Source organism: Indicator indicator, chromosome 9 (assembly GCF_027791375.1).
Source record: "Indicator indicator isolate 239-I01 chromosome 9, UM_Iind_1.1, whole genome shotgun sequence".
NCBI lineage: Eukaryota > Metazoa > Chordata > Aves > Piciformes > Indicatoridae > Indicator > Indicator indicator.
This window is the reverse complement of record NC_072018.1, coordinates 19,959,505-19,970,302: the sequence shown is the minus strand read 5'-3', so window position 1 is coordinate 19,970,302 and position 10,798 is coordinate 19,959,505. Positions and strand designations below refer to the sequence as shown.

Genomic DNA, 10,798 nt, shown 5'->3' with positions numbered 1-10,798 from the left:
TCCCCTGACCTAACTTTAGACAGTCACAGTGTTGACATCTGCTGCTGAATTAGCTTCTCTGGCACCTTTACAGTCTCTGGACAGTAAGAAGCATTCAGGATGTGAGTCACCCTAGCGTAGCTGAGATGGTTTGCGGCATGGAAGAGTCACCACTTCCCCACTGACTGCAAAAGCAACCCATGGTGACCTGCACATCCATAGAGGCTGTTGGCTTCAACATTTGGTCAGGTAAACCAAATCCTGTGTCCGAAAGCAAGAAGGAAGTTATATGCTAATGCCAACACACTAGAAATATACCTTGACCTTAACCACCACCATAAGGAAGTAATTTGCTTGTTTTGCCTGAAAGAGTGCCAAGAAAGGGATTCACTTTAGTGCCTAGGATGCAAATGGAAATAAAATAGTCATTTTTTTTTGCATCAAGATAAAAAAAAATGCAGGTAATACCTTTGGTTAGTCTATTTGCATTGAGTTTACTTCTGCTGTAATACAAATAAGTTCTGGGAGAGAAATGTGGCTCTGGTGTTTGTCCTTTGTACAAGCAAAAACTAAAATTAATGTCTCCTGAGTTGAAAAAACCTATCATGTCAAACATGACAGTACAAACCTTCTCAAGTAACAGCTAAGTATGTTCCACTTTGTAGGGCTTGAAACCAACACAAGACTTCAGGCTAGACATGTCAGACACCTGCAGGATAACACCTCAGCATTCAGTCTGAAACACACAGCAGAGGATAAGTATAGCAGTTGTTCTGCTCTTATGCTATTCATAAATACCTAAAGGTCTGGATAAAAAGTGTGAACAAGCAAGCATAAAAAATATAAAGATGTATAAAAATATCTACCTGATGAAAGAGCATGAGGCTGCTAGCAGAATTCCCTAACCAGAGTAATTGTGGCAGGGGCCATAAGGAGAGAGATAATAACTTTTTTCAGGTAAACTGATAGTGCTGAATGAAGCAAAGAGGCTTTTGGACATCCAAAGCATTGCTCAGGTTCTCCTGTGGAACTTTATTGCCTGTTATATAATTTCAAGTATTGTAAACTTTGAGCTCAGGTATAGTAAACTCAGGAGAGATCCACAGGATTTTAACACTGATGTACTATTAGTTTTTACTTCTAAATTGTTAAAAATTTAGAATTATGCCTAAAATTAGATGAAAACAAGAAAGGAAAATTATTTGAACATTACTCAGAAGTAATTCTGCCTGTACTGAGCTGGGGCTGTTAAGGAAAGATAAGACATGAAGGGAACAGAAGATCAACATGCATGTTCTTGAGATTAGGAGTTCCTGACTTCATTATCTAGAGATCTCAGGAAGTTACACTGGTATTACTTAAATTGGCTAATCATCAGCATCTGGCTGGTCACTGAGAACATGTGCTGGGGCCAAGTTGTGTGATTGTCTGGTCAGTAGTAACAAGGCCATTAATGCAGCATAACTCAATAGCAAATGAGCCTGGAGAGCTGGACAAAACCAGAGTATGACTAATGCAAGTAAAACACTGCTACAATAAGAAAAAGGTTTATTAGTCAGGCTTGTCAGCTAGGATGTAAGGGATGGGAAATTTCCATCTGTAGAAGTGGTTTCTCTCCAGCTGTTAATGAGATCAACTTGCTTGTGCTAATATTTTAAGACTAATCTTTGCTCTTGCTGATGTTGGTTTAGATCAGCAGCACATACTGGCAAGATAATATCACTTTCGAAAAGCTTCCTTCCTGTTTCTGAAATGAGATAAAATCATTTAGACCAGCGTAACATATCAAGAACTACAGTCTTTTTTTCAATCAGCATCCACACAATCTATCAGGTTGCCTTATCAGCTAACCTATCTCTCTTTAAAGAGCAGCTATCCAGAAATAAACAAACAAATAACTACTGTCACACTATAATATGCTGGTCCACAGTCTGCACCTAAGGAGGACTTAGGTTTGAATTAAGATTTCCATACAATTTCATAACACCTGCCCAAAGAAGATTTTATTGTTTTTCCCAGGCTTGTATCCTGAAACAGCTGTGGAATTCTGAACATTAGATATACAGGTGGAATGGATTTGTCCAGAAGGAAGCATCTAATAGCCTAATTACCTAACTAACTTAGGCTACTCATCTGGGATTCCTATGCAATCAGAAGACAAAGACAAGGATTCAGGAGAGGGGACGGATTCAGGAGAGGGGACAGATTCAGCCTGGATAAGGCTCAGATTGAAGCAATTAAGTGTGTCACAGATTCTATTACAGCTCTGTGTCCACCCAGTTGCCTAAACACAGGTGTCTAGTGCCATTTGAGATGCACAAATATATCCAAAATACCACACAATCAGGTAGATACAAAGGTTGGGAGATTACTTCCCAATCCAGAGTAGCGCTGGAGAGGATGGATTTGAACCAACCACAGAAACCTGTGTTTTAAGCAGATGATCCACATCTTCCATGCTTTAAAAACACTGCATCTTCTTTCAGAAGATCGTTTGGTGCTAACTGACAGTGTAAGGTACAGTGTTGTGTAGCCTTCAGAAGTACAGAGAAGCATAAATCATAAAAAAGTTGAACCTTACAAGGAAGAGCAGGAGATGAATCCTGACAGAGATCAGACATAGGGTAGCCACTAAATCAAAACACTGTTCACTGCAGAAAAACATCTGCTTTGTTTGTGTCACCCAACACCGCTCATCTCAGCTGAAATTCAAATCTTCAAGGCTGACACTGACACCAGGTAAGGGAATACCCAGCACATTTACATTCCTGTACCTGCCCTGCTCTGAATAGGAGCAGCACCAAAAGCCCAAACACCACCAGCTCTATAAAGTTCCTGCTTCCGTATGTGACACTTGGGAAATAGCAGCTGACAATCAGGAGGATAGCAGCGTGTTACTCTCAAGAGAAATTTAATGCTACTTCATATGATGCTGTGGCTTTTGTCATCGTCACACTTCAGACATTTGCTGGCTTGTGGATAAATGGTTTCATTGTTTCTGTGCTCTGTGTTTCTTGTGTGAACAAGAAAATCTTTAACTCTATGGAGAAGATTGTGTTGTTTCTGGGGTGCTGCAGGTTTGTGAATTTTTGCATCACATGGGTGTATTCATTTCTTTCAATGATTTATGCCCACTGCATTTATGTTCATCCCATGCCCCAAATATTTTCATATATAGAATCATCGAATCATAGAATCAACCAGGTTGGAAGAGACCTCCAAGATCATCTAGTCCAACCTATCACCCAGCCCTAAGCAATCGGCTAGACCGTGGCAATAAGTGCTTCATCCAGTCTCCTCTTGAACATCTCCAGCGATGGCAACTCCACCACCTCCCTGGGCAGCCCATTCCAATGGGCAATCACTCTCTCTGTGAAGAACTTCCTCCTAACATCCAGCCTATACCTCCCCTGGCACAACTGGAGACTGTGTCCTCTTGTTCTGCTGCTGGTTGCCTGGGAGACCAACCCCCACCTGCCTACAACCTCCCCTCAGGTTGTTGTAGACAGCAGTGAGGTCACCCCTGAGCCTCCTCTTCTCCAGGCTAAACAACCCCAGCCTCCTCAGCCTCTCCTCATAGGGTTTGTGTTCCAGACCCCTCACCAGCTTCGTTGCTCTTCTCTGGACACGTTCTAGTACCTCAACATCTCTCTTAAATTGAGGAGCCCAGAACTGGACACAATACTCAAGGTGTGGCCTGATCAGGGCTGAGTACAGGGGAAGAATAACCTCCCTGCTCCTGCTGGCCACACTATTCCTGATGCAGGCCAGGATGCCATTGGCTCTCTTGGCCACCTGGGCACACTGCTGGCTCATGTTCAGGCGGCTGTCAACCAGTACCCCCAGGTCCCTTTCTGCCTGGCTGCTCACCAGCCACTCTGTTCCCAGCCTGTAGTGCTGCTTGGGGTTGTTGTGGCCAAAGTGTAGAACCTAACCTGTAGAATCCTAACCTTTTCATATTTTTCCACTGTGTGGGTTTCTGCCTGTCTTTGTGTTTTTTATTGTATAAAAATTACAAATTTCTAGCACACTTTCTTCATCTATCTTAAGGTAAAAATTGACAGGATTGTGCCATGTCTTCTGTTTGGCTCTGCGCTCATGGGAATCCTTGGCTATAACATTACTGACAGAACATTATTTAAAAACATCAATTCCACTGACACAATAATTTTTGGGACACTGAGTGTCAGAACAGATGAGCATATATTTATTATGTTTTTAATCAGAGCCTTCATATCAGCCACTGCATTCATGACAGCCATCTTTTCTACCCTTCTCCTCCTCTTTTCTCTCTGGAGACACCAGCACTGGATGCAGGCAAACTCAATGAGGAACCTCAGCATGGATGCCTACATCAAAGCCATAAAAATCTATTCTGTTCTTCATCTGCATTTACAGCATCAATTTCACTGGATTCATCTTGATATTAATTGATTCCACAACAAAAAAACATATTCCATTTTTTCTCATTTTAATACTTCACTATGCTCTTCCAGTTTTTCATTCCCTTATTCTGATTTTCAGCAATCCCAAACTGGAAAAGACATTTTTAAGGACTCTGTCCTTTTTGAAGTGGAAGCTTTTAAAGGATTAGGATCTATGACAAAAGCAGGTTCCCATGAAAAATGCTGTTATTATTTATAGATAACAAGTAATTTAGTCTCTAATTCAACTCTCCAGTTGCCAGTGTAGCTGATACAATTACTCTACCTTCACCATCAAACTTAAGAAATATTCCTTAGAACTCCTTGAACTAAATCATTATGAATGTATTATTGGTGAGATCATTTCATTTAGATCATCCTTGTAGTTCAATTAAAGTAATTCACACCTGGTACATGGGCTAGCTGCAAAAGGGCAATAATGATACTGCAGAGCTTCTAAAAATGCTTTGATAACTGAGAATACTTCACTGCATAACATTTTTCTAAGTCGCCTGGTATCTATTGTTTATATTGTATCCATTTTTTACTCACCACATCAGATTATCTAATCCTGAAATACTTTCAGCCTGAGTTCTTCTTTTCTTTCACCTGATCAGGCCCAGAGGAACCTCTTACCTCATGCTGTCTGCCAATTGTGCCTTTTTCGTGCATTTCATGAAGGAGGAAACTGAGTGGCCTGGCTGAAAAGAGAGCTCTTGCACGGGCTCAGGAAAAAAAAGGAGAGTTTACCACCTTTGGAAAGCAGGGAAGGTAACTCAAGAAGAGTACAGGGATCTTGTTAGATCAATTAGTGAGTCTACCAGAAAGGCAAAAGCCCAGTTAGAACTCAACCTGTTCACTGCTGTGAGGGATAAATTGAAGGGTTTTACAAATACCTTGATAACAAACAGCCAAGGAAAATGTCCACCTTTTATTGGATACAGGGAGGAACATTGCTATCAAGAAGGAGGAAAAGACTGAGGTACTTAATGCATTCTTTGACTCAGTCTTTAACAGTCAGAACCTCAGGGTGTTCAACCTCCTGATAGGGATGGAGAGCAGCATCACCTCCCCATAATCTGGGAGGAAGCAGAGGAAGAGTATTTACTCAGTAAAGAAGAGTGTCCCTAGCATGTCAATTGCAAAAGTTGAGAGGAAAGCAGGAAGGCTTTGTTTCTGTCTGGACAGTGCAGTAAAAGACTACAGTGGCTCTGCTGAGAGCATTGCGGTTTGCACCCTTCTGCATGAGCTTCAGAGGTGACAAAGGGACAGGAGAAGGCCGAAGATGAATCCTGGCAGAGATCAGACATAGGACAGCCACTAAATCAAAACACTGTCCACTGTGCATCTGCTTTGTTTGTGTCACCCAACACAGCTCATCTCAGCTGAAATTCAAATCTTCAGGTAAGGGAATACCCAGCACATTTACATTCCTGCACCTGCCCTGCTCTGAATAGGAGCAGCACCAAAAGCCCAAACACCACCAGCTCTATAAAACTCTGCTTCCATATGTGACACTTGGGAAACAGCTGCTGACAACCTGCACTAAGCATTGGTGCAACAGCCTTCATCTCTGGCACAGCACCACTATCATTCAGGAGGATGGCAGGGTGTTACTCTCAAGAGAAATTCAATGCCACTTCATATGACACCATGGCTTTTGTCATCATCACACTTCAGACATTTGCTGGCAATGGATAATGGCAGTGGATAAATGGTTTCATTGTTTCTGTGCTGTGTGTTGCTCGGGTGAAAAAGAAAACCTTTAAGGAGAAGATCGTGCTGTTTCTGGGGTGCTGCAGGCTTGGGGATTTGTGCATCACATGGGTATTTTCATTTCTTTCAATAATATATCCCCACTGCTTTTATCCTCACCTTATGCCCCTAATGTATTAGAACCTTTCTATACTTTTTCAACATGTGGGTTTCTGCCTGTCTTTGTTTTTTTATTGTATAAAAATTGCTAATTTCAGGCTCGTCTTCACCTACCTGAAGGTAAAAATTGACAGCATGTTATCTTGGCTATTCTTGGTTTCAGTGCTTTTTGCACTGGTCATGGGAATCCTTGACAATGACATCACTTACATGGCAATCTTTAAAAACCTCAATTCCACCACCCCGAAAAATTTGTGGGCAGTGAGTATGGAAATAGATGAACATCTCTATACCATGTTTTTAATTATTGGCTTCACATTAACCACTGCTCCCACAGCAGTCATTTTTTATTGCCCCTCTCCTCCTCTTCTCTCTGGAGACAAAAATGCAAACTCAATGAGGAACCTCAGCATGGATGCCCATAACAAAGCCATAAAAACTATCCTTTCATTCATCTTTATTTACAGCATCAACATTACAGGCTACATCTTGCCACTGATTCATGCCAATAAGATGGAAAAACTTCCAATGTTTTTCAGTTTAATATTTCAATATCCTCTTCCAGTCACTCATTCTCTTATCCTGATTTTTAGCAATCCCAAACTGGAAAAGACATTTTTAAGGACTCTGCCATGTGTGAAGTGGAAGTTTCAGAAGGGGTAGGAGTTATACAAAGAGCCACCAAAATGTATGATATTTTTAACAGAAAAAAATGCAGCTCTTGAGTTTCCAGTAGCTTAGGAACTCTCCCTTAAAATTCCTTAAACTAAATCATTATGAATGTATATACTGCTGAGATTATTGCATTTAGATCATCCTTGGAGTAAAGTTAAAGCAAATAACAAAGTCATTCAGACCCAGTACATGGGCTAGCTGCAAAAGGGCAATAAAAATACTGCAAACTTTCTAGAACTGCTTTGGTATTTGCTGCCTGAAACTACTTCACTGCACATTATTATCCTATCTTTCCTCATTTCCACTGTTTTTTTGCTGTGGCTGTGTCCTTTCTAAAGCTATGATCTCTGTCACTGTCTTGCCTTGCTATGTAAGTCACATGTCAATGTCTTCATTGCTATTATTCACCAGAGTTGGTGACTGACTTGTAAAGACAAAAAGAGAAATGGCCTTGGGGTGAACAGGTGATGGTGTTAGCCCACATCCCACAGGAGCTTTATAAGCCCTCACTCTGCTCCACTCCATGCAAAAACATCCCCTGTTCTGTCTCACTGCTCTCCTGGCTGGATTTTATTTTACAAGGTGTGCTTTTATCAGTGGACTCTGTCTCCATAAAACACCAGGGAAGGTGTCTGTGCAAAGCGTGGTGTGGAATAAAGCCATGCTTTAATCTCACAGTGAACCATGGGCAGCTGTATGGTCTTTTTTTGCCAGCTGCAGGGCTGCTGAGGGGCCTAGGGGGATCTCTATAAAGCAAACTCAAGGCTGCTCTGTGCCAGAAAAAGTCAGTTCCAGCTGCCACCATTGTGCCTACCACAGGACACAACTCAGCCCATCAAAATTCATGGTGATTTTTTGGAAAAAATGTGTTAAGTAAAAGCCCTGCCAAGCAGTGAGGAAAATTGTGAGAAAGAGTCATGCAACAAACAGGATGAGAGAAGGAAGGGGAGGAAGTGGTGCCGCAGATGCCAGGGCAGAAATTTACCTTCAAGACCATCAAGGATCATGGTCAAACAGATACACACCTGTGTTCTGCAGAGAATGTCACACCAGAACAACTAGACTAGGCCTGAAGGACTGCATCCCATGCAGACCCCACACTGTAGAAGGCTTATTCTGAAGGACTGTCTCCCAATCAGAGGGATACCATATTGGAGCAGGAGAAGACCATGAAGAGAAAAGAGAGGAAAAGACAATGTATTAGGGATTGTTCCATTGTCCCTCCACTTCTCAGGGGACGGATGTCAAGGAGTTGTCAATTAAGGAGTGAATTTGAAGCTGGGAAGAAGCACCATTGTCAATCACCTTACACAGGTCAGGGAATAGATATAGACAAGTTCAGAATTCAGAGTTGAAATTGAACCTTCAAAGAATGGGAAGCTGTGCAGGAAAGGTTACTTTTTGTTGTCTTTGCTTTTCACAGTCTTACTCTGTCTTAAACTGGCAATAATTTAACTTTATTTCCTCCAAGTCAAGCCTGCTTCCCATGTGACAGTTGGTGACTGATCTCCCTGTCTTTACTTCAAACAATGAGGTCTCCCATATTATTATTTATCCCCATACTATTGAGGAGCAAGAACAATGGAATGACTTGTCAGGGGTCTGGAACCATAGCAGATTATCTAAAAACAAGAGTCATTTTCAGCATGAAGAGAGCACAACATGAATTATTCACTTTCTCACCAGCTCAGAGGGATATCTCGTCTCATGTCCAATGTCAAGCCTGCACTTTTTGTGCATTTCTACAGGTTTTGTTCCTGCTTAGGGAGTACATTGGCCAGGTATGGAGGCCAAACCTCACAGGCCTGCTGAAAGTCTGTAAAATTTAGATATATCCAAAATGCTCTCCAGAGAGTCATCTTGGGACCAGCATGAGCACTGCTGCTCATGGATTCACTGCAAAAGAAGCTGTTGAGCTTTCACTTTGCTGCATTTATTGATAGCAATCTTTAATGTAGCTCTAGAAGCAAAAGACTGCTCACAACTTCTTTTCCCTGAGTCTAGGAGACCTGGCAGGACAACAGGGTGAAGGACTCACTAATTCCTGTGTCCTCTCTCTTAAAAATCGACTTAGACAAAGAGTTTGTGCTAAGAAAAGAAGAATGGCCCCAGCAAGTTAATTGCAAATGTTGAAAAGAAAGCAGGAAAGATTTGTTTGTGTCTGGACAACGCAGTGAAAGATGGCAGAGGCTCCCTGACTGTGCTTTGCTGAGTGAACCTCTTCTACATGAGCATCAGAGGTGACAAACGGACAGGAGAAGGCCGAAGATGAATCCTGGCAGAGATCAGACATAGGACAGCCACTAAATCAAAACACTGTCCACTGCAGAAAAACATCTGCTTTGTTTGTGTCACCCAACACAGCTCATCTCAGCTGAAATTCAAATATTCAGGTAAGGGAATACCCAGCACATTTACATTCCTGCACCTGCCCTGCTCTGAATAGGAGCAGCACCAAAAGCCCAAACACCACCAGCTCTATAAAACTCTGCTTCCATATGTGACACTTGGGAAACAGCTGCTGACAACCTGCACTCAGCATTGGTGCAACAACCTTCATCTCTGGCACAGCACCACTACCATTCAGGAGGATGGCAGCGTGTTACTCTCAAGAGAAATTTAATGTCACTTCATACAATGCCGTGTCTTTTGCCATTATCACAATCCAGACATTTGCTGGCTGGTGGATAAATGGTATCATTGTTTCTATGCTGTGTGTTTCTTGGATGAAAAAGAAAATCTTTAATTCTAATGAGAAGATCGTGCTGGTTCTGGGGTCCTGCAGGTTTGTGGATTTTTGCTTTACATGGGTGTATTCATTTCTTTCAATAATTTATCCCCACTTCATTTATGTTCATCCCATGCCCCAAATATTTTCATCTATCCTAAGCTTTTTACATTCTATCAATGTGTGGGTTTCTGCCTGTCTTTGTGTTTTTTATTGTATAAAAATTGCAAATTTCCAGCACACCTTCTTTATTTATCTGAAGATAAAAATAGACAGGGTGGTGCCTTGGATGTTGTTTGGTTCTGTGCTCTTAGCACTGGTCATGGCAGTCTTCAGCTATGATGTGACTGACAGAGCAATCTTTAAAAACATCAATTCCACTGACACAATAATTATTGGGACACTGAGTGTCAGAACAGATGAACATATATTTGTTATGTTTTTAATCAGTGCCTTTGTTTTAACCACTGCATTCATGGTAGTCATCTTTTCTACCCTTCTCCTCCTCTTTTCTCTCTGGAGACATAAGCGCAGGATGCAGGCAAACTCAATGAGGAATCTCAACATGGATGCCCACATCAAAGCCATAAAATCTATTCTGTTCTTCTTCTGCATTTATAGCATCAGCTTTACTGGATTCATCTTGATATTATTTTATGCCACAAAGAAAGAATATCTTCAATTGTTTTTCATTTCAATATTTCAGCCTGCTCTTTCAGGTTTTCATTCCCTTATTCTGATTTTCAGCAATCCCAAACTGGAAAAGACATTTTTAAGGACTCTGTCCTGTTTCAAGTTGAAGTTTCACAAGGGGTAGGATCTATGATAAAGCAGGCTGACATGAAAAAATGTTATTATTTATAGATATCAAGGAATTTAGTCTCTAATTCAACTCTCCAGTCACCAGTGTAGCTGTTACAATTACTCTACCTTCACAATCTAACTTAAGAAATCTTCCTTAAAACTTCTTGAACTAAATCATTATGAATGTATTATTGCTGAGATAATTTCATTTAGATCATTCTTGAAGTCCACTTAGTTCACTAGTGCAAATAACAAAAGTAAGTCAGATCTGGTTTATGGGCTAGCTGCAAAAGGGCAATAACAATACTGCAAA

General features: G+C 41.2%; 2 protein-coding genes and 1 pseudogene across 2 annotated transcripts; all 3 read left to right on the top strand.

The window, feature by feature from the left end:
- The first annotated feature begins 858 nt into the window (after positions 1-858).
- Positions 859-4,573, top strand: LOC128969099 (taste receptor type 2 member 40-like). Its single transcript, XM_054383786.1, is given in 4 exon segments — positions 859-936; positions 2,845-3,143; positions 3,915-4,344; positions 4,346-4,573. Coding segments are annotated over 4 exon segments (1,035 nt in total).
- A 1,432-nt stretch (positions 4,574-6,005) lies between these two features.
- Positions 6,006-6,941, top strand: LOC128969098 (taste receptor type 2 member 8-like; annotated as a pseudogene).
- Positions 6,942-9,544: 2,603 nt separating this feature from the next.
- Positions 9,545-10,498, top strand: LOC128969097 (taste receptor type 2 member 9-like). Its single transcript, XM_054383785.1, has one exon. It carries the CDS (start codon positions 9,545-9,547, stop codon positions 10,496-10,498), a length of 954 nt encoding a protein of 317 aa, XP_054239760.1.
- Positions 10,499-10,798: the final 300 nt, after the last annotated feature.

Bases quoted from the DNA above. Each gene is read 5' to 3' on its own strand.
- LOC128969097 (XM_054383785.1), top strand. From the start codon at position 9,545: ATGGCAGCGTGTTACTCTCAAGAGAAATTTAATGTCACTTCATACAAT.